The sequence below is a fragment of the Carcharodon carcharias genome, chromosome 5 (genome assembly GCF_017639515.1).
Source record: "Carcharodon carcharias isolate sCarCar2 chromosome 5, sCarCar2.pri, whole genome shotgun sequence".
NCBI classification, from domain to species: domain Eukaryota; kingdom Metazoa; phylum Chordata; class Chondrichthyes; order Lamniformes; family Lamnidae; genus Carcharodon; species Carcharodon carcharias.
The window spans coordinates 194,948,105-194,972,811 of NC_054471.1; the positions used below are offsets into that span (position 1 = coordinate 194,948,105).

Genomic DNA, 24,707 nt, shown 5'->3' on the forward strand with positions numbered 1-24,707 from the left:
CTTGGAGAACGAACAGGACAGTCTGCTGAAAGTGTGAGGAGGAGGAGGAGGAACAAGGTGCAAGTGTAAAATCAATTGACGGTGCATCTTCATCATCACTGTCGTCTTGCTGTTCCTCCATTCTTTGATCAGGATGCACTTTTTGGGTATGTCAGCAGGAGGCTATATCTGCATAGGATGCTAAGAGAGCAATCCTCTTAATTGAATTTCAGCAAGGAACAGGCGTGTCAGACGCCTCCGCTTCAGTTAGGACATCCTCACTGAAATATGCCACCTCCTGGTTGTGAAAAACGCTATATAAATGCAAGCATTCTTCCTGAAGCTATAGCTGCAACCTCTGAGCAGGACAAGAGCTGCATTGCAAGTGACTGTGAAGGTGACTGTGGCAATGAACGTGTGTGCATTGGCTCTTTCCAGATGGCAAATAAAAATCCACCTTTGTGCCTATTCAAGTGCTTCTACAAAGTGCTCCTGCAGCGGCTGTAGCATGGCTGGGAAAACGGCTGAATTTCAGCGGGGCAGGTTGCCTTGGAGGATGATCTAAAACAGCACTGGGTCTAGAAGGCCCAGCCAGGTATAGAGTGCATCATCTTGACATGGGTGGCAGCGGTCTGGGCTGGCTGGTGGACAGGTAACAGCAAGGGCACTGGCAGAGTGGCAGAGGCGAGGAACAAATGATGAGAGACGGCAATAGGTTCTTGCTTTATGGAAGCACAGCCACTCCCCGGAGGTGGACCTCAGAATCTGAGCAATCTGTTGGAGTGCAATTTGCTGGACCTGCTGTGACAACCGGCAAGCTTCTTTCAACATTGCGATCCACAGCCACGAGGGCAGCAGCCTGTGTTTGTGTGACAGAAAGCTGACCTTGCATGACAACAGTCCGAACTTCCACTGCAGCGCTCAGACTTTGGGTGCTTTGGCGCTGCAATAAAAGCTGCAACATTGGCAGTTGGACCCTATGTAATTGCTGTGTACGAACGGAGTTGTCCAACACTTTCATCCTGGAAAGAATGTGCTCCAAGCTGTGCCCATGGACCTGTGCCAAGTTGGCGCTGGAATCTTTCATACTCCTTGACATTGACCACAGGCTTCACATTGAACCAAGTTTTTTTTTATGCCCATCAGCCTTCTTGTGTAGACGGCTCTCAGCTGAATCCTCTGCAGCAGAACTAGTGTGTGACCTCGCCTTCTGGGGATCTGGCTCCTGCACTATCCAGTCCCCACTCTGGCTGCAGGTCACTGGTCATCACGTGCAGACCACGTCTCTATGGAATCTTACATAGATGACCCTTTGGATGATGTCAGACCCTTGTCAGTATCTGAGCTGGTGCAAGTGTGGAATCAAGTGACAGTGCATCTTCATCATCGCTGCCTTCTTGCTGTCCCATTCCCTGATCAGGATGCACTTTTTGGATATCTGAAAAAAGGCACAAGGGTAAAGTTGGGGTGCAGGGAGTTCGGGGAGCAAGAGCTGTGAGCTTATACCATTTGCAGCTTGTAAATTAGAAGAGAGTGTGAGGTAATGGGGATGAGAGATGTGGGAAGAGGGATTAGATATGAGGATCCTTGAAGAGTCACTTTTTGAACAACTTACAACACCTGCTCCAGCCAAAATGCATCTCCTCTCTTAGCAGTGCAGTCTAGCTTTAGGTGGTGCTAGACATTCACGATATTGGCCCTTTGCTAACATGCCCAGTCAATGAACAGCCCAGTTTGTACTGATTGGACATTGTAATCATTGAAATGAAGTTGGCATGCTTCCCCCATCACAGTCAAAGGGTGTGGATTAACAGCGCATCACAATCCTAGTCCCCCAGTGAATTTAGTCCCCAAGAATTTTGTAAAGCAACATCTAAGAGATATAAATAGATCATTACATTGCAAGCATCTCACTACTGTAACTTTCCTTTTTAATTAATGGCAAGAATGATTAACAAATCTGATTTCACTCTGAGAGAATTGTATAGCAAATAGTTCAAGCTAGTGCCTCTTTTGATAACCGTATTAGTGCATTGGGAACACTGTCAGCATTAGATCAATGTCAAGTGAGGATCCAGAGCCAGAGCCAGAGCCAAATTTTAGATGATTTGCTTTTGGGATTCAATGAACTGCATAATTGACTGGTTCTTCAAGTTTATGAAATTATTGGATCCACATGGATAACTAGAAAGGAAACAGTTTAGTGCCTGCCTTCAATACACAAAGATTAGGAATTCAATTTTTCCATTGGGAATCAAAACTGAGGGAATCAATTCTGATAATTTAGTTTGAATTCCGTATTTGTCATCAGTGTTTTCTTCAAACCTGATTTTTAAGCTACAAATTTTAATAGTTTTTCTTTCCCAGTTTTGTCTGATTTATTGCTGCTTTCAGTTCCACAGCGCATCCACCACCAGGAAACAGGGAGGTTGTAGAGGTGATACAAATATTATTCACAGTCCAGAGAGCTGAAACACACGAGGAGGGGTTGGGGTGTAATTTGACTTTCTGGTGAAATGGGTGGAAAATCAATGGAGCTGCCTTGTCACCCACTCCGATGCTGGTGTTGGGAGCCCCTTACTTCAAGAATCATATTTAATTAGTGATCGTCTTCACCTGATTGCAGCTCACACTGCTAAAGGAGGGTGGGGAATTGGCTGGCTTTCATGTTAAGACAGTCAGCAGCTCCAGCTTGGAGCGTGTGGGGATTACAGAAGCTGATACCAGAGTGATCATTGCTGGTCACAATGTCTTTATAAAGCCAGGAGGAACATTCATGTCCCCCCACCGTCCCCGCCCCAAGTTCTGCGCGGTTTTGGGAGCGGCTAGCAGCAGTTCCTTTCATTCGTTAGGCTGGTCACTGCTGGTGCAAATGGGTGGAACCTGTGTAGCACAAATTCTGCCCATTTACGCCTGAAAATTGTAAATGGGATCCTAGAATTTAGATTTGCCTATTTAAATTGCACTATGCCCAAAATATTCAGACACACTGCTTGTCCATTTACAGGCCAACAGCAAATAATCTGATGGCCAAATACCCCATTGCCTCTGATTTTCAACTACTGGCTTCCATTTCTCAGGCTGAAAATTGGCTCCAGTTTCTCCAAATCAAAAAGTTGAAGGGATTGTGTAGTTGGACATGTGTCTTCCTATCTCTGCTCCTCTCCATTGAGTTAATTGTGTTGATGAGGACAATTTCCTGTTACACATCCATGTCCGCCAGAACTCATTTTATGACTCGTAAAAGTTAGTAGAGAAATGAAATTGTTGCTGTACAACGAAATTCACTCTTCTGCTTGAGATGTTAGAGGATTGTTATTGGCATCCATCCGTCTCAGGAGACGAGGGACTGCGCCCAGGACGTTTGTCACTTCTGTGTTGAGCATCGTTTGTGGTGACTGTAGAGGTTGCTTTGTGAGTGGCAGTCCCTTCCGCAGTTGGCACAGATCAGTAGCGTTGGCCTGAGGTCAACTGATGTTTTCCCCTTCCGGCAGGCTCTCTTTTCTGCCATCTTGTCATTTCTTTGGTCCTCTGATTTTTTTCACGCCCTTCCTGACTGCTTGTCTCCAGGCACTTGGGTCAGCAGCAAGGACTTACCATTGAAGTCTTACTTGTGGACACCCTTGCATTGCAGACGTGGGTGACAGGTTGGTCTCGTGCCAAAAGTAAGCTTTGGGGATGAGATCATCATCCATTTGGTCCACATGACCCATCCAAATGGAGTCAATGTTGACTCGAGAGAACAAACTTGCTGGGGATCCCTGCTGTTCTTCCACAATCAGCATCCTGTCCTGTCCTGTCCTGTCTGAGGCTGTGGAGATGGAATCTGTTCAGCTGCTTCTCTTGGCTTGCATAAGTTGTCTATGCGTCGCTACTATAAAGGAGGGCGCTGAGAATACAAGCCTGGTACGCACTGAGCTTTGTATTTTCAGTTAGTTAGGACCACACTTGACTTCTCAACTATGACATGACAGCTGTTGCCTTGTCAATCCTGGTGCTGATTTTGGCATCGAGGGACAGGTTGCTGGTAATTGTTGATCCGAGGTTTGTGAAGCTGCCAACGACCTGCAGAGTGAGGTTGTCAATGCTGACGGAAGTGTGGAGTGATGGAGCCGCCGCATCATGGTCCTTAATGTTTGGCCTTCCTAACGCTGATTGTCAGTCCAAAGTCTGCATTCCCAGGAGAACCGATCTGCAAGCTGTTGCAAGTGAGCTTCGGTATAGGATGCCAGTGCGTTGTCATCTCACAAACTAGGACACTATGCACTTTGGTCTTGGCACGGAGTCTTGCCAAGTTGAACAGCTTGCCGCCGGGTCTGGCACGCAGGTGAACACCCTCATTTGGATCGCCAAAAGCAGCATGGAGAAAAATATGCCAAAGAGAGTTGGTACCAGGATGCAGCCCTGCTTTACCCACTGCTAATCTTGAAAGACTGTGCTGATGCTCCACTGTGCATGTTTTCATGGAAAGAAGAAATTACACCCAGGAGTCTTAGGCAGGCAGCCTAAATTCCACAGAAGTTTAAAGTATTCACCCCTGCTGACAAGGTCAAAGGTCTTGGTGAGATCTATGAAGGCAATGTAGAATAGTCTGTGCTGCTTGTGGCACTACTTCTGTAACTGCTGAAGTGAGAAAATCATGTCAACAGTTGATCAACAGGAGGCAGGAGTAAAGCTGGAGGAATAGGTGAGGCTGGAGAAAGGAGTCAGGAGGGGTGAAGGAATAAGGGTGGCGGAAGAAGTAAGGGTGTCTGAGGGAGTCAGGAAGGGGAGGGACTAAGTGGCAGGAGAGTCCGGGGGCCAGTGGGAGGACTAAACGGCGGGGAGGAGGGGTCCAGAGGGGGGATGGGGATCCTGTGGGGCAGGGGTCTGATTAGGAAGGGGTCTGGAGGGGGGGGGGATATCCGGATGAATGTGCAAGGGAGGGCTCTGTTGAGTCCATGACTGCTTCCTAGGGAATGAACTGAGGGTGGTTGTGGTACGAGGGAATGGTGAGAATGACTGAGGGCAGAGTGAGGTGGGAGGCTGAGGGTTCAACAGCAGCAGTAGAAGGGACTCCGAGAGCAGGTGATGGGGACTTGGAAGCAGACATGGATCTAGGGATGAGAAGGAGGAGTTCGGGGAGGTTAATGTGGATGGGGAGGTGGGAAAGGAAGGGAACGAGCAAGTTCACGAGGACATCCCCAAAGGAAAAGAGTTGTGGCTGGTAGGTAATGGAGGGGAGGTGGAAGGTGATGCCAGGGGATTTAACTGTGATGGGGGAAAGGAAATGGGTGACTGGGGAGGGTAAAGGATGGGGGAGCGAAAATAAAACTGAATTAGCACATGCTGTTCAAATCGAAAATGAGAGTCGTGGTGGGGAGATCAGGTGCCACATGAGAATGTGATCAGTTGGGTGGAGGGAGATACAGGTTGGCTCAAATGGACACCTGAAAGTGAACCCCAGCAGGCAGCATTGAAAATGCTCAGGACATTGAGGTGAGTGTGATATGGGAAGGATCCACATGTTTGGGAGAGAGTGCTGGCACGAGGCTCCGAAAGGTCCTGCCACACACACACTTCTCCCTCCAGAGTCACTGGTGGGCCGGCTGCTCCCTCTGCAGTGACAGAGGATGAGGTTGAGGGGCTCACAGGCAAAGGGGACTCAGAGGAAGAGGACAGCATCTGAGTGGATGACCCAGGGGTGTCCAGCTGCAGCTTCTTCTCTCTTCAGGTGCCCGAGGGCCCCGCCTGACTCCTTGAGGGGAAGGAGCACCTGGAGGGATGTTGAGGTGCCCCATTTCCCTCTTGTGTTGCCACTGCAGGAACTCACCCATGGCTCCCGTGATGGAGTTCAGGTCTGCGCACATCTCCGTGTTCTGCTGGACCAGGGTCTCCATGGGATCTGCCATCTTTCCCGTGGAGACCTCCATGCCCGCACATGTGGGCACCACTTCATCAGAGAGCGGGCGGACACACTCCTCCAGCTCCTGTGCCATTCTGTTGAGGGCTTCCAACAGCCCTGCATGATGTTACCCTGCCTTCTGCTGATTGTCTATGATGAATTGGAAAGCCTAACTCAGAGGTTCGTCATCTGACTTGGGCCTCACAGATGCCTCTTCCCCAGCAGTCCTCCGAGAGCCGGGGAGTTTGGCTGAACCTGCCTCCTCCTGCCCCGGTCTTATATCCATGTGGTGACCACCAGATTGTGAACCCGAGCCTGCTCTAGATCTAGGTCCCACTCTGAGCTGGTGCAGGGTGTGGGTAAACACTGTGACAGGTCTTGCAGAATGTTTATTTCCAGCTCTTCAGTAGAGGAGGTGTCCCCTTGGCTGGAGATGAGGACCTGGATGGAGCTGAGAGACTGGCTGGCTGAGGGTGTTGGTCACTTGGCAGAGCTCCCTGTGAACCAAAGTAGAAATAGCAGCAGAGTCAAAAACAGGAGAGAGAGCACTCACAGTTGCGTTGAGAGAGGGATGATTTGGTGCAGGATCTTCAGGTGGATGTTCATCGCTGACCTCACTGTTGCCACAGGCAGGGTTCACGTCCTCACCAGTCAGCGCGATGGCTCCTCAAAGTGAGTGAGGGGCCTAATGTCGGGCCCCTCCACCCCCCCGGTCTGGAATCTCTCCCTGCTGATGTGAGCAGGCTTCTCCCACATGAAAACAGATGGAGAGAGTGTGATCAGGACACATGGGCACTGCGTGGAATGTTTGTGTGGTGAGCAGAGCCATGGACAGAATGAGAACATGAGCTTGAGAGGGTATGAGCCTGGTGGAGATGTGAGGGTGTGTATGAGAGCTAGTGGTGTTGTCCCTTGAGGTGTGAGATCCCTGTGGATGTGTGATGGGTTTGTGTGTTGAGAGTGATGAGAAGAGTGAGTTACCCTGGTGGAATGGATGAGACCATTCATCCTGTAGCAGCACTGGGTGACTGTCCTCTTTCGCAGGGCATTGGCACTGACCACCATGCCACCGCCTCCCATGCTGGATTGGTGATGCCGCTGCCCCTCCTGCAACCAGAGGTGGGGGGTGGGGGTGGGGTTAGAGGACATCGTGCCGGGCCTCCATGGCATCCAAAAGGCGCTAAGGGACGTGTCACTAAACCCAGGGGCTGCACTCTCTTTGCCTTTTGGGACAACCCTGTTTTCCATGCAGCAGTCGTGGGCTGGAAGCACTGAGAGGTGTGTGCGCAGTTGGACTTTAAATATGGTGCCCCGGTATGATGAAGCAGCGAGATGATGAATGACAGCCCGTCCTCCATGGAAACGGCGTGTTCCCTGGGAATGTACGATTAATGCGGCAGGCTTGGGATGATACAGGATGAAAAGCCACCATTGCGGCCGGCGGGTAAAATGTTGTTTTACCACCCGCTACCGCACTTGGTGCAAATCTGGGGTGATTCCACCCTTCGTCTTCAAGGGGCCTGATACAGCTGCTGCCTGTTGTTTTCATGGTTTCTTCATACATCTCTCTCGCATCCTGGTTTTAGCAGCAGGTTGTATGCTATTTACTCAATGTGCAGTACTGTATGGCACCTATCTGTCCAGTAAACTTGCTATTTGTGTTAACTGACGGTTAATGTGTATATCTCTGTTTAGTAAGATGTAGAATGTAACACGCTTGCATGATTTTTACCTCATTTTACTTTATATGGGGAAAATTTGAGAAGATCAATTTTCTGAATTATGGAGTTCACCATGTTCACATATGTGAATATAAATTTTATTTGTGCCATTGCAGTTAACCACATTACACTGGTAAGGAGGGGTGCAATGGCAAGATTTAGGAAGATACAGCCCTGGGAAAACCATTGTGTTATCATCAAGTGTATTATTACAGAATCTTATCTTTGCCTGTGAATAGTTTTGATAATATAGTCAGAGCGTTATGTCTGAGACACTTTTTAAATGTCCTATTATTTGTTAAATGATTGAAGGTGGTCCTTGTAGTAAATACATTTTTTAACTTAAAATAATTTCTCATTCAGGGATACTTTACATTTTGCTCATCAGACATCCATTCCTCCTGGACACAGCAGACAAGATGATGGATTAGGAAGGATTAACTGTCCATTTGCACATGACTCTGGCACTAAGCCACAGACTGAATTAGCATACTGTGATGAACTGCAGTCAAGATGTGGTTGAGATGCAGTAGCACTAGTTTGTGGTTAGTTTGTATGTTTAACAAAATTAGAATTCTCAGTGTTGATGTGGATGGGGGAAGGGTTGAAATAACATGTAATGGACAGAAAGTATTTTAATCATCACAGTTTGAAAATTCCTGGCTTGTTCCAAGAATTGGTAGATATTTATGTGGTACAGTATATGTACTTTTTGGCTCCACAAGGGAAGATTATCAGGTACTGGGCAGAAATTGGGAGAAGAGTTAAGGAAGGTGACTTTGGGGTGAGTTTTGAGAAAGTTTTTGAAGATGGGGAAAATGTAGCAAAGTTTGGGTGGGGTTTCCTAAAGTGTAAACACTTGTGACTCAAAGCTGAAATTGGAGCAAAGAGAAAAGCCCAGGTTCAGAAGAGCAGGGGATGTGAACTGGGGCATTGGGTTGGAGGAGATTTGACGGGATATGGTCACACCCAGATTCATAAATGAATTTAAGGATTTTAAGATCAGTATACTGAGAGATGGGGATCCAGGGAGGTCAGCAAGTACTGAGCAGCTGGGTGAGTGTGACAGATACAAGATAAGGATGCAGGTGGCATGGTTCTGCCTCATTTGGAGTGGAGATGAACAAGTGCTTTGCAGAAATCCAGCCAGGAGGTAAGGAAGCTGTGATTGAGCAATTTGAGCTGATAGTCTATAGTTCGGAGCTGAAGAAGTGGCTCAGCACCAGTGCAGCAAGCGTGTTCTCCTTCAACATTCGCACACTAGTCCAAACACACCTGAGTCAATTTCTAGGTTCCAGAGACTGCTTTTAAAAAGCAAGAAAAACTAACACTGATTCAGTTCACGTCTGTGTTGAGGGTAACTTCATCTTCTAGGTGTCCTGTTGATAGAATGTAGTGCAAGATACTGAACCGCACAGTGCACACAATGACATCAGCTAGTGGCTGACAAATATACCCTGAGATGATCTCTCAACATCACCAGTAATCATCAATGTGCAAATGGCATGGACAAAGCCAATCATCATTTTCCTGTGGACGGATAATTCCGGGTGAGGACACTGGCAACGCACATTCATAATATTGGCCCTTAGAATCCACAACTTTACTAAAAAAGCAATGTATCCAAAACAAATAACCCTGAATGACACATTGGGTGGAATTTAATGCCAATCCCTATGGTGAGTTTGGTGGCAGTGGGAGCATTTAATCAGGTGGGTGGGTGGCCTATAGGGATCCAGCAGCCTTTCTACCTCTGCCCCAATTAAATCCGGGATGGGAGGGCTTGTGGATGGCCGACCCACCCTGTCGCTAATTGAGGCATGTGGAAGGACAATTAATGCCCACTTACGGGCCTGATACCTGCCGCTCCTGACATTCACCCAATGGCTTGTGGGGACTTGCCACGTGGGAAACCCAAAAAAAGCAAACCCTGTCAGGCTGCTTTTGGCCTCCGGGGGGAATTCCCTGGCCAAAGGCATTCAGTGTCTGTTCGAGGGATTCGGCATTGGGAAGGGGGGGGGGGGGGCCACTGAGTGCCAATCTCCTGCCCTTGTTGCCAGCCCCCACCCCCCCCTACCCCACAAACCCCCTCCTGCCATGACTCACTCACCCGTGGCCTGGGTCACTCGATGATCCTGGGCTCCAGTGAAGTATTTGATTGCCACTTTTTGTGGCAGACCTTCCTGAAGATCGGCGATGCAGGCAAGTATAAGTTACAATATTTAATTCAATGTTAAAGCATGTACAGAAAGTAAAATAAAGTGAGAGAAAGTGAGTGACAGTAAAAAGTAAAAAAAACTTTTTTTGTATAAAAATCGCCAACAATAATTAAGACCTAAAGAAAGGTGACCTTATACCTTGTAAGAAGAAATTTTCAATACCAGAGAGGTTGCATGCCAGTATTTATGACCGAGCACACCATTAGTAATGCTCTTACATCTGAAAGGACAACACCTGACCTTTTCTGGTGTGGTTAACGAGTGACCAGCAGGTAAGTTCAACAACGTCACACCCTTGACCTGTTTCAATGTTGAATTCTCGGTGAGGTACCATGGTGCGAAGCCTGTGAAGTAGCAGGACAAACCACGCAGCAACTCCCTGATTTCTACGTTTAGCTGCACATGTGCGGAAGGAGCAACCCAATTAATTTACTCCACAATAATGGGGGGGGGGGTGCTGTGTTAATCTTGCTGCTATTCTTACTACAACATCCAAGCCAGCGTAAACGGTGACATTTGATTTTTCAGAGCTCCATAAAACTGCAAAAGTATTGATGATACTCGCTCAAGCTTCATTCTCACGATTAATGGCAATCTCATGGCGTGCGGCATCTTCAGCCTTATGACGTATGTCGGAACATCCGACTGTGATGGGACATCTGCCTATACCTTGCACCCTGTTTCCTTTTCTGCCTCTCTGTCTGTCTTTCATCCCATTTGTGTCATAATGCATTGCTTAAATAACGTAAAATCCTAAATTAATTCATGTAGCACTAATGCTTTGATTAAGCATTTGGCTCTGATTTGAAGAATGGCCTGTGGGTGTTTTACCGGAATCCATCAATGCATGTTCTCTGGATTGTTTTGCAGGACAATATATTGAGGGATTGACCGAACAGGACCTACTCCTAATCCATTCGTGTAGGCAGTGGACAACAGTGACTGCACACAGCTTAGAGGAGGGCCACTATGTGATTGGACCGAAGATAGACATCCCGCTACAATACCTTGGTAAGAAAAGCAATAAGATTAAAAAACGGAGAATTGCTCCTTTCCTAGTTTGGATAGAGCGTAGAGGTCAACCTAGAACTCAGTTTCACCTTCTGTACCCAACTCAACATAATTTGATGCCTTGTCATGTCCAGTTGGAAGGCAGTACGAAGAAAGTATGGAAACTTCACTTTAAGGACCCTGGACAAACAACAAGAGGCACGTACCCTAATGATCATTGATTTGAGTAGATGTAAAGTATAGAAACCTGTGCTGTCAATGTGAAATAAGAATCTGATATTGGAAGTGAAATAGAAAGTGATGTCCAGTTGAACAGTATCATAAAAACCTTCATTATTTACCCAGGCTACTTATGTGACATTATGCTTGAACATTATTCTGAAAAGCCTAAACTCTATAATCTCGCAGTCAGACCCAGAATGCAGCTTAATCTCTGCAAACGGTGTTGATAGTAAATTCCTAACAGTGCTTCGCTTAATCGCATCATCACTCAGTTCTAACTTGTTTCTTGCCGAATTAGTGAGGATATGTTTGGAGGAAAGGTGACAATGAAAAATAATCCAGCCTTTCCACTTCTACTTAATTCTACATGTACAGGATTCAGCAAATGAATATCTGCTAGGTACGACAATTGGTGACAACCAGTTATGAACGATCAATAGTTTTAAAGACATTAAGGTATTATGTGAAATAAAACTATTCTTTCTACGCTTAGCTCCATACTGAAAGGAGTTGTTTTGCATAAAGTCTCACTTGGAATGTTAATGTGCTTTACACTAAAGATGCGTGGGAGTAATGTGTTTATAGTGATTTCCTGGTTCTTGGCAAAATCAAGTCTTCAGTAGAGCCATCATGGAGCTAGTAAAGACAAGAGAAGGCTATGTTTAAGAGCTATTTAATTGCCTTCGTTTTGTTTTATTATAAATAAACTATATCGAAAACTGTTTACCAAAATTAAGCTGCTTTGCAGTTTCAGTGCACTGTTGTAAGTCTAGTTTGGGGCATGACAGACTGAAGTAAGATCAGGGCCTGAATTTTCACTCCTGAGTCGGGTACGCAGAGTCCGGAAATTTCCCGACACTGTACACCTGACTCAGGGGCAAGTGCCCTAAGTGGTTGGATTTTTGTTCCCGGGGGCGTTGCTCACTGGGGTCGGGCACATCGTTCCCGGAAACAGTGCAGAGGCAGCTACAGAGGCTGCTGGGTGCCAAGGCAGGCTGGTTAAAATGCCCGTTTGGTTCTCCTGGACTTCTTCCCAGCTGTAATAAAAACAATAAAACAAAGAACATCCCTATAGCCCTCAACCCTCACGTCACTTCGTTCCCCATCCCATACACAATCCTCATGTCCCATCCATGCCAACACATGCCCCACACAAACCCCATGGCCCCTCATACCCTCCATGCCAACCTATGACCCCCATGACCCTTTATAGCCCTTGTCCCAACTTAGTGCCAACTCATGTCCTCCAGTCATCACCCTTTGCCTTTACACCCTCCATGCCAACTCACCCAGGATCCACCATGGGCACACCTCAAATGCCATGCTGAGATGAAATAAAATAAAGCTATAACCATCTATTGTAGATTTCACTATTAAAAAAAAGCTCTCATTGATAAAAACTCATTCAATACATTTAAATCCCTTCAAGTACATAATCCCTATTAAAACAAATGTTTGCACTCATAGCCTCACATCAAAGACAGCTAAACTCTTTACGATCACTTGGAGCTGCCCATAAAACTGTGAACTCTCAGCAACCACCTCCCCCCACCCCCACCACAACTCCCGCCCACCCTGTAATGATAGCACTCAGCCTTATTTCAACAAACACCTATAAAAATTGCAGGCCCTGATTTTTTTTGAACCACAGGCTGTTATTTTGTTTCAAAGCAAGGGCAGGTGATTTAGCTGAATTTACACCTTGATAGTTCTACGGAACTTATCCACTATTTAAGCACATTCATACCTACTCTTAATAATCCCAAAGAGATACCTGACCTCTCCCAAAGGGGTACCTGACCTCTTTAGAATGTCTACCTGACCTCTCCAAAGAAGTCCAGTAGATTTAGACCTTTCAATCAAATTTGTAAATCCTGCTAAGTTGTGTTTCAGAAACTTGGGTGACCAAAATTGTTTCTGTTTGTTGGCAATTGTACTTCTAACTGTGCCACCGCCTCTGTGAACCATGGGTGTATGATATACATCCTGCAATGTTTCCTTCCCCACCTCCCCTCGGTGAAAACGGTGGGTGCCGGATACAGGGGTCGAGGGGAGGAGGACTTCCGGATTCCAGCTTCCCGGCTTTGTGAAAATTCGGGCCCAGGTATCTAAAGGATGAAATGACTACTAACTGAACCGGTTTCACCCAGAGGGCTGGATTTTCAATTCGAGATTGGGAACCAGAAATGGAGGCTAGTTCTGGGCCCTAACCCTCTGCACAGTGTGCTTTAGGCATTCCCAAGGGAAATTTCAAATCACCAGTCAAATAAAAGTCAGTGTGCATGCTGAACTTCCAATCAGGAAGAGCGTGGGCTCCTGACACTGGAGGGTCAATGGGAAGCCCTCCGGAACTGAGACGGACAATCCCACCAGCTGAGGTGGGAACTGCCGATCTGAAGATGGAGACTGCGATGGACGAGTGAAAGTAAGCTTATTTTGGTGTTTTAAAAAAGCCACAGCTACCCGGCCATGATCCTGGAGGGATAACCTCTCCAGGGGTCTGCCAGCGGCCACAGCTGTGGTCTGGCTGCCATAATGAGTCTGGGGGTGGGGGGGTCTCTCCCGTGATCCTACGGGTTCCCCCACCAACCCCCCTACTGGCCCCTGCCCTGAGCCCACCAGGGTCCAGGCCAGCGTGAGCTTGCCTGTATTACCGACTGGAAATTCCAGTCAGCATGGAGGTGGGACCAATGGAGATGGGACCAATTAACAATAGTTAGCATCAATTGGCTGCCCACTGCTTCTTGGCATGGAGGCCAGTGGTGCCAAATTGTGTGCCCACCTGCCTCTGATCTGGACCCCTACCTGTTTTAAAAATCCATCTCATAATTTTGCAGCTCTTGCTATTCTGTGCTGCAATGATGGCACATTCTGGCCCTGAAGAGCCATGGAGAACATATTATCCTGTTAAACAGTTTGTCTGTGCTGACATCTGCTTTTGCAAAATATTCTTTTTCTCTTATGCATTATTAAACGAGTTTCTATATTCCTTCCCTGATCTCATTGTTCCCCACACTATGTCTCTCTAATGTTTCTATTTTTCAGCTTTAGGCTTTGCCAGGTTTCTGTTCAATTTCACTTTCCAAAGTGGTGTTGGGAATATTACGAGTGGGTGCACATTGGTCTTGAAGTCAACTTGAATTAAAGTGCAGAATCGGTACAATATAACTGAAAATGTCTGTGTTTGCATTGGGTATTTTTAGAAAATTGGTCCCCTTGGTTTTGCCTGTTGTGTGATTATGGTATTTTGGCAAAAGCCAAAGCTTCAAGTAACTGCCGTAGATGAAAGGCAGTAGTCTTTATATTATTGTGGCTTCCATTCATAAACAGGTGTTTTTTTTCAGTGATGCTACTTGGTTTGTATTTTAGATTGGCCTACATGTATAATTTTACTTCTTCTAAGGTCAGTGGGAGAAGATACTGCCATGGAGACTATTCCTTAAATGATGCCTTTTAGACATTTTTGTAAACTCAGACGCTGTATTGTAGCCAAATTCGCTGATCGTACAAAGTTCGGTGGGAAAGCAAATTGTGAGGAGGAAACATGTTCGTCTGCAAAGGGATAGAGATAGGCTAAGTGACTGGGCAAAACATTTGATAGATGGAGTAAAATGTGGGGTAATGTGAGGTTCGGCACTTTGGCAGGAAGAATAGGAAAGTAGGATAGTATTTAAATGTAGAGAGACTGCAGAATGCTGCAGTAGAGTGACCTGGGCATCCTTACACATGAATCTCAAAATGTTAGCATGCAGGGACAGGAAGTAATTAGGAAGGCAATTGGAATGTTAAGTCTAAAAGTAGGGAAGTGTTACTACAGCTGTACAGGGTATTGGTGAGACCGCACCTGGAGTACTGTGTCCAGTTTTGGCCTCCTTGCTTAAGGGAGAAGATACTTGGATTGGAAATGAGTTCACTAGGCTGATTCCTGAGATGACAGGAAAGGCTGAGCGGGTTGGGCCTATAATTGTTGGAGTTTAGAAGAATGAGAGGTGATTTTATGGAAACATATAAGGTTGTGAGGGGGCTTGATAGGGTGGCTGCTGAGAGGATGTTTCCCCTTATGAAGGAATCAAGAACTAGGGGGCACAGTTTCAAAATAAGGGGTTTCCCTTTTAAGACAGAGAAGAGGAAGACTTTCATCTCTCAGAGGGTCATTAAACTTTGGAATTCTCTTCCACTCAGAGCAATGGAGTTTGGTTCATTGAATATATATGGCTGAATTAGGCAGATTTTTGATTGATGAAAGAGTCAGGTGTTATGGACAGGAGGGGGTTTAATTTAAACAACCCTGATTTCTCCTTTCACCACCCATCCGTAAAGCGAAAGGTGTTTTGATTTTGATTTTCTCCATATAAGTGGTGGCGTATTTCCCAACCCTTCAGTTTTGGTATGATCCAATTTTTATTAATAACCCCACAGCAAACTTGAGATAGCGTAAACTCAAGAGGGTTAATTTATTTGCGCACATTCAAAATTTGGGAGTGGATGTTGCTATGTAGCCCCAAGTGCACTCATATGATAAAGAAGGATAGAGAAAGACAGAGTTACAGGGCAAGACCACAGAGCAAAGACTTATTGTTTCACATGAGTCCAGAATCAAAGTCTAATGGTATTCTTTCACAGAGTTCGACTGATGCTGGATAATGCACTTTTCCAGTAGAGGTGACTTCCATGATGGGATAGGCACGTGGAGATTAGCTTGTCTTGTAGGCGCTGGTGCAGAAGTTCCAGTTGAAATTGTATAGAAGGGGGTCAGGCATTCACCTGGACCAAGCCCTTGTTCTGAGCTGCTGTTTGCTAGATGGAAAATGGCAGATTGATCGACAGTACAGCTGAACAGTGTAACTGGTTCTTCCAGCTAGGGGGTCATGTCACATGACTCCCACCTGTCCGCTTTGGCAGTGGATGTTTATTCCCTTGTCTAGATTCTTGAGGCTGTTAATGTTTTAACCATTAAGAATTTGAAAGGAAAGGTGTGGGGTCCTTTGTCCTAGCAGACTGGTAGTCTCTGTTGGCCAGGCCTGGCTTAGGAAATGTAGATGACCTTTGTACAATTCCCTTTGAATTTGACCTCTGCAGTCCACCGGGTCGATAACTTCTCATCAGAGACAACAAGGCACAAACTTCTTTGATACTGCTGGATTAGCTCCTATTGGTCAGGGTTACAGACAGACATAGCTTCAGCCTTTTTAAAGTCTTTGCCCAGTTTTTAAAACTTTATGGAAGTAGCCATGTTGATAAATGTATATTTCAAACAAATATAGTGTGTGGTCTTAGCTCTGTTACATGAGGGTTAATGGGGGGCAGGGCAGGAGAGTGGAGTTAAGGCCACAATCAGATCAGCCATGAACTTATTGAATGTCAGAACAGACCAGATGGGTTGAATGGCCACTTCAGCTCCTATTTCTTACAATCTTAATGTTTTATGGATTCAGAAAAATTAGAGGGGGATTAATCCAACAATATAATGATACAGCTGACACTGAATAATACAAGTTTATTGGAGCTCATTGATAACACTTTGAATAGTAAGAGTGCCATTGTTTTATGCCTGACCTAAACATGACTTCAGTTACAGCAGATTATTTTAACAAGAATACAAGTAAGCTTTAACTAGCAGCTGAGGAGTACTCTGAGAACATGGTTTCATACTAATGGATTGTGTACCCCATCCACCTTGAGTGGAATTGGGAGCAATTCTATGCTCCTGATGTTGTACTCCTGCAGGATGAAAGAGAGAGTCTTGTGGGTTGACTTTGATGTACAAAGAGCCTCTCTTGGTTAAGTCTGAGGCCCCTTAACGCATCCTGGAGAGTGCTGGACACCACTTGGATGGCCAGAGTTTAGTGCGCTGCTTGGCTGCCCAAAACCCCACCCACCTGCACCCCCACTCCACCCGATCGATTGGCAACAGCTTTGCCCATTGGACTGCAGGCTGTGCTCTCAGCTCAGGCACAGGTATTCTCCTAACCCACACTGCAAGGCTGCACTGTTAGCTTCAACCATGGGGGAAACCGGGATGCTGACATTGCAAGGGGCTGTGAGCACCTCCACCAGTGACTGTTCCATGGCCAGTTTAGCGAGGAGATTGTACAACGTGCCCAGTCGTCAAACTGTTCTGCAGTCCACTAAAACGCTCATTAGTTTGCAGTCTGTGCTTGAGGTGAAAAGCTCTGGAGCACTCGGTGGCTCTTTGATGCCTCTGCATTGCTTGAGTGGGCGGAGAAGCTAGAGGCCCGACTCCAATCAGATCAATGTGGCTGCGCCTGAACTGTCACAGCTGCAGAGGGATGGTCACTTTATGGCAGGTGTCTCAATGCGTGGCCGCTTCCCTCACTCACACCCTCCTCACCAACCCACATGTGTTTGTGCACTACCTCCAACTGCAGGGCAGCCTTTGTCACCTTCCCAACTGCACCGCCCCCAAAGTTGCCTCAACTGCAGGGCAGCCTTTGCGCCACCCCCACCCCCCTCCAATGCGTCTTGACCTTGAAACCCAGTGTGAGCACTCTGCAATGTTACTGTGCACTCACCTCCGAGTTCCCCTCAAAGTGCAGCCCGCCAAGTGCACACCTTTTGTATCCTGTTGTGAAACATGTTGGCGTGCAATCACGCCAACGTGTACAGATGATCCAGCAAGTTGGGGATGAGTCCAGCGGACTAGCCTAATAATGAAAGGCTGGTGTATTACAATGAGGTTCCCGACATCCGATGACAGGACATGTGGCCTGTCGTTAACGGGGCTCAGCGGACGATCGCAAGCTGGTTTCACGACGTCGCGAAACCGATTTCTGGCCTTGTAGCCATATTGTCTACTCATGCCACCGAACACGCCTGACACCAGCGGGCACGAAAGATTCCGCCTGTGGTAACAAGGATGGCTGTGACCCACACAGGAGGGGGAGGAACCTGCTGTTGTAAGACAGAGAGCCCGAGGCCTGAATCGGGCTAAAGAAAAGGGATTACACTTCTTAAATCTTTTTTCTGGAGTGCAGTGTGAATTTTCTCTGAATGGCAGGCGATCCTCCTTGAATCGATTTGTTTTGGCCATCTCCACATAGGAACTAGAAGGGATACTATGGGCTAAAATCCTGAGGAACACGAGAATACTCACTGGAAAGTTCCCCTGACTGCCACAGTGACACAACCCAAGAGGTGTTGCTTGCTTCCACTCCCCTTGTCCCCGCTCACGTCCACAGTGACGTTTTAATGATTTGTAGAAAGCAGAGGAAATCCAGATGTAAATTACAGCTTGCTGCTGTACCAAGTGTCGATTGTGTTCCCACTCTGATTCGCATAACTTCTGGGTGATAGGCCCTGATTTTAACATGAGCCCTCTGGTAGGAACAGGGCAGTTTGAAAGTCAGACACCCAGTTTGCGTGCCACCCAATTTTACATTGACTTTAACAGAGTAAAATTCAATGGAGCGTGAACCAACTGAGCTGGATCTATCACGTTCCCGTTGGGCAGGTTACATTAAAATTGAGGTGTTCGTCTTTTTGACTGATTGCTGCTGATACATCAGGCAAAGCTCGTAGCCACTCACCACCCCCAGCACTTTTGTTGTGTATGTTGTTTGAAGTGAATTGGGTATTAAGCTTCGTGTGCTGTCACAGGTCTACCGCATGATGACAGGAAGCAAAGTTAGTGCCAGAGATAATCCTGCAGGCACCGAGTAGGGTGAAAACAAAACAGGCCCCGATACTGAATGAAATCTGAACATCCAGTACACTTCATTACTGTTGACATCATGGTACCCACATATTTACTTGTCTTGGGAAAAAGCATTTGTTAGCTGGGCCCACTGAGATTCTTTTTAACATACAGAAGAGATCAGGCCAGAATGGTGAGTCCAGGCTTAATAAATTAGTCCAGATTTCAGTTTGACTTTTTGCCAAAATTCCTGTCAAAGGTATTTAATCTAAAACCATGCACCTATTACCTCTGAATCATTGAATTGATTTGAAGCAGTCGTGAATGGTACTGACTCTTCCAGACAAAGGCCCAACTGCACTGAATGTTGGTTTTATTTTATGACTACATGCTTATTAACCATTTGAAAATTGACTGTCAATGACTCAGCTGGAGTGTCCCATTAATAACCTGCTTGCAATTTGGCTACTTACCCAGAATCATGTTTCTGATATATTGAGTTTTCAGCTCTTTCAATATTTGTATCAAAGATCATTGTTGCTCGAGTTAGCTTTTGCGAATACTTGCCAGAGCTGTCCATCGTGATGACCTCACTCTTGGACCATTCTGTCCCTTTTCAAACATTCAGGGAATTGAGTTACTGGTGTTGCAAAGTGGGTGGTCCCATGAACACAGTGCTGGCATTTGTTTACGAATTTTTGACAACAAGTTAGAAATGTCTTGGACATGAAGTGCATTTAACATGTAGTCTGGTGTTCCAGGGCATTGTGGGCTTGGCATAAGCGTTGCTGGCCATGATATTGAAATCGTGTGTACTTTGCAAAGGCATCAGGGAGGCGTAGTCAACAGGTAACTCATCCCTGGTTGTGGTCGCAGAACCATTTGCTGAAAAATAACATTGGCTTTTTAGTGTTGGTTTTCATTGGTCATATAAGGGAATGACGTGGAAAGTTTTTCAAAATTAACCACCTATCTGGCTGCAACCCAAATGATTTTACTATTTGTATCTTCTATAGATTTTTTCTTCACTTGTGCTCTGTGTTACGATCAGATGAGGAGGGGTTGAACGACTTCCTTTTCCCTCTCCTTGTTTGACTGCAACAATAAAAGAAAACGGATATATTTGGCAACTCTGTGAGTGTTTAACTGTTTATGTGCTATGACCATAATAGGCACAATCAGACAGGTTTTCATGAGTTTCTAAAAAGGAAAGAGTATATATTGGTTCATTTATTTTCATCTAAAATGTGTCATTGAGCTATATCTTGTAGGCTGCAAAGTAAAATAATTTATTAATACACTGGCTCTTGTTAATCTTAGCATCAGCATGCTATGTTCTTCATTCTATGCACTGTGACACCTCAATGGATCATGTGGACAAGATGATTATTTTCTTGTGTCTGTTGCTCAGTGCATTTTAAACACACCGGCTACAAATATCTTGAGATCTATCAGTATAACAATTCTAAAAGTCATGGAGGTGTTACCTTTTGCTTCAATTGAATTCCCATTGAAGCTGATTTCACTATCTTTATCTGGTAATGGCAGAAGTGCTATTGAACAGCAGATGCCTAAATCTTAATAGGGACTTTCCCACGTGCTTAAGGTACCCTAATCATTTAAAGCCATGTAATCCACTTAGACCAAAAAAAATAATAATTCCCACCACGGATATTACCATAAAGCTTAAAACTTTAAAACACCAGGTTTTAACCTGGGTTCTGTTTGTGTCTCTGCATCTGAATGTCAGTAATTTCTGTCTTAATTATTTTAGAAATTGTAGGGACTGGCATCTATTATTCTACTTCTGTGAGCACAGGATCTTGCAGTTAGAGAAAGAAGATTAAATGGAACTCTCATAGTTATAAGCAACAAATTTGCAGAATATCAATATATTGCCTGAACTAACCCCATGTGACTATATTAACCACATTAAAATATAGCGTAGAACTTACTGGTGAACGGTAACATCCATGCATCAAATGGCTCCGTTGCATTCATTAGCGGCAGATGGTGATGGTATGATTTTTGTTTTATTTTGAGTGAATGAGGTCATTTAACCACCATAGTGCTGTTAATGGTCTAAGTGCTGCTTACTTTGGCGGTGATGCTTCCTAATAAATAAATAATGTGAAACATAGAGCCGTCTCTCTTAATCATTCTGCTTCAAAGAGACAAGCAACAGGATGGGGGAAGGCTAATGACGCTTGGGCTTGGAAGAGTTTTTTTGCCCATTTTTGAAAGGTGATGCCAAGTGAGTTAACCTTCTCTGTGATTCATGTTCCTTTCTAAATGAATCAACAATCTTTCAAAATGGATTTACTGACTTGCAGAATGACTGTACAAAGATAACCAGGGAAGGGCAAGGAGAATTCATTATCTTATTGATGCAGTAACTTGCTCTCTATCTGGTTGTCAGCCTAAATGACTGAGGCTGTACTTTGCCTCAGGTCCAGGTTATTTCCTGTTTATATATCATAGCTGAGATATAAAGTACCTATGGGGAAAGTAATCAATTACATAGGATCACAATGAGGGAAAACATTGAGTTCCAGGGAAGAATGCAACAGGATGCAACATGCATTTATTTGGCATCTCTAATGTTGTTAATAAGTCCCAAGACACCTCACAGGAGCATTATGAAACAAAATTTGACACCAAACCACATGAGGAGATATGAAGACAGCTCAGGAAAGCTTGGTCACAGAGATAGGCTTTAAGGAGAATCTTGAAGGAAGAGAGAGAGCTAAGGCGCCAGAGAGATTTAGACTGGGATTTCCAGGGCCCAGGCAGCTGAAGGCATGGTCACCCAAGCTGCAGTGATTAAAATTGGGAATGCAGGAGACCAGAATTGCAGTAGCTCAGAAATCTTAGGAGGGTTGTAGGGCTGGGGGAGATTACAAAGATAAAGAAGAGTAAGGACATGAGGGGATTTGAAACCAAGGGAAAAAAAATTAATAGATAAAAGATCAGTGATATTTTTCAACAAAAAGAAGCAGTATTGTAAACCAAGAGGGATACAAAGCAGTAAATGCTTGTACATGTTGTCACATAATGAAAGTTAATTTCTGATTCTATAAAACTTTGAAAGATTTCGCAAGCAATATTCCAGTTCTTTTATCAACAAGGCGCTCAGGATTTTGAAATATATCCTGGTGTTCTATTATCAGACTTCACTTGGGCCCTTCAGTGCATCATGTTTACCCAGTTTAAGCTTTTGTTCAAAACTTGTCACTCTCTCTGTGTCGAAACTGTTGTTTCAAAAAGAGGTGAAGAAGCAGTAGACTGGATTTTTGCTACACTGGAGTGTAGTTCGAATTGGGAAGTTTCTCAAATCAGCAGACCTGCCTTTGTATAAAGTACAACTTTATGTACTGATTTTGCTCTGAGGAGTTGGATGTCAGGTAGATTTGAGGCTGCCAACCCAGGAAGCAGACCAGAGGCAGCTGCAGGTGTGGCTGAGTGCTGAGGCAGGCCTTTTAACCAGCCTGTCTCAGTTCTCTGGGGCTTCATCCCAGTTGTTTGGTTACATTTTAGGCCCTGTAGCCCTCATCCCTTGCTACCTGACACCTCTTAACCTTATGCAAATGAACATAAGAGACATTGACAAAAGAGATCACAGAAAAAGATCACTTATTATGATGTCAATCAAGCAAAGTGAACATGTCTCTGCACCTGTGTGAACAAACTCACTCAAATAATCATTTTATAAGAGTCTGGGCTCTCAGCCAAGCCTCATTATGCACGAAGGGTATGAGGGGCCATTGCAAGTGGGTGGGGGGCATGAGTTGACATGGAGGAGTCATGGGGACATGGGTAAGACCTTTTGAAGTTACCTTTCAAAGCATTCCCGAATCCAGACTATGGTTCACGATTCCTTGTGAGGGGCCCTGAACTATGAGTCATAGAGAAGCTGGCCTGACTACATGAAAATTGCCAGGGGATAGGAGATGCCTGCTGGTAGTGGGGGGGTCAGGAATCCCTTACTCAGCTCCTGTCTGCCAATTTTAAATGGCTCTGTAGCCCTTCCGACTCTGAATCTGGCCCATTGTTTGTTTTTGTCATGAGCCAATCTTTAGGATGACAAATTTGTCAAATTATGTAAAGATCCTCTTTTATTGTAAGCAGGATGTCAAGTTGAAAAACTTGTTTTCTTAAAAAACTCCCGCAAGTACAGGCTAAGGACTATCAAGATGGGTCAAAGTGGGCCCGAGAGGTATCTGCTGGGTCGCTAGCCCCTTTTTTTGTGATGACATATTCTGGAATGAGTGAGGTGCAGGCATTTCCTGTACCTGTCCTCCCAAATTATAAGCGTTAAAGGAGGTAGAAGTGCATCATCTGTCAGAAATCCCAACTCCTTTGTCCCAGTAGAGTGTATGTGTGCATGATGCTAGATTTACATCCTGGCAGAAATGGGGCTCAAAATTTAGTTTCCTAAATGCAACAGTAAAATTGCTCTTTTCATAAAAAAGAAATCATCTTAAACTGGAACGGCCCAATCCCACCCCATGCTGTTCTAAACTTCCTCACTCCTCACAGAATCGATGGGCAGAAGGTAGTGGAAATGACAGGGGGAACTACCCTGTTGTGAAATGGCCCAAAATTTTGACCCAGCAAAGTTGAAGGAACAGCAACAAATGTCTGTCAGGGTGGCGTATAATTTGGAGAGGAGCTTAGAGGTGACAGTATTCCCATGTCATTATAGTTTGCGGCATCTATGGTCAAGGTCATGGGGAGAGTGGTGCTGTCAAGCTAATTTTAATGAGTTACTGCAGAGCATTCCAAAGATTTTACATACTGCCACAACCATACACTGTTGGTAGAAGGTAGGTTGTGGGTACAATGACAGGGGCATTGATCAAATGAACTGCTTGGTGTTGAGTTTCTTAAGTGTTGGTGTGGCTTTACCTATCCAGGTGAGGAGTGAGTATTACATCTCACTCCTAGCATGAGCCTTGTAGATGGTGAATCTTCTGATCTACTTTTGCAGTCACAGTGTTGATATGGCTGTTTCAGTTAAACTTCTAGCATTTGACAATGGCAGCCATCTTGCTTCATATCAATTTTGTTACTCAACTTGTGGTCTGATTTGTCACTGAATTTCTTTTGTTATGAAGGAAAAATCAGAGAGTATTGAATGGGGTCAAGCTTGAGTGAAGATTTAGAAAGACTTGCAATAGTGATTGTTCATCCCAGCCAACCTAAAGATAAAAAATTATTAATAGTTAATGCAAATGGTCAAAGAGTATCTGATCCTGAAGCCACTTGTCATTGTGGAATAGTTCTGCTATAGCCAGGACAGGCAAAAGGATGATGAAAATATTTCTTAGATTTTGTCCCTGAGGAAACTCCTCCGATACATGTGACTTTGGTAGCGTTCTAGGCAATGCAATGAGAGATTGCTTTGTTTACGGTTTGAAGCAAACATTGATACAAAGGAAACAGTTGGTGGAAGACAGATTCATCTCTGCTAGAGCTTTTGAAATAACACTTGGAATGGAGACTGTTGCCAGACACATTTGTGAGCAACAGGCCACGGGATCCAAGTCACTGAACCATGTTGGAGATGTATGAATCATTATCCGGACTGACCTGTTTTTTGAGAAGTTAAGACCCGCAATTGCACAGAATCAAGCCGATTTTCCGAGTGTTGCTGGAAGCCAGGAGGTGCTACTGGGTTGAAGACTGGGGAAACAAAAGAGCTCCCTGAGCACCAACAGCAGCAAGTTCAAAATCCCAGTTTCCGTTATGCCAGTGTCGATGAGGAATCCGAGAAAGAAACCAGATGATATGCATCTGTACCCATGTGTGATGAATCAACCACCTCCCAGGACATTCAAATGACTCCAGTGTGAACCCCCCCCCCGCCAGGACAGTCTCTGTTGAAACTGAACACAAGAAGTTCAAGTTCTGCTAAGTCCTCTAATTATTAGTCTCAGCTCAGATCAAGCAAACCACCAAGTTGCTTGGATTTGTAGAAGCTGGGGGTGGACTGGTTTTCATTATGAGTCTTCTGT

At 45.2% G+C, this 24,707-nt stretch overlaps 1 protein-coding gene across 1 annotated transcript in view; it reads left to right on the forward strand.

Annotated features, from left to right (window-relative positions):
* Nucleotides 1–24,707, forward strand: part of gareml (GRB2 associated, regulator of MAPK1-like) — a 183,697-nt gene that overhangs the window by 45,187 nt on the left and 113,803 nt on the right. Inside the window, exon 2 of the mRNA XM_041187258.1 lies at nucleotides 10,674–10,814. Within this exon, the coding sequence (XP_041043192.1) occupies nucleotides 10,674–10,814 (141 nt within the window). The remainder of the gene's footprint in view (nucleotides 1–10,673; nucleotides 10,815–24,707) is intronic.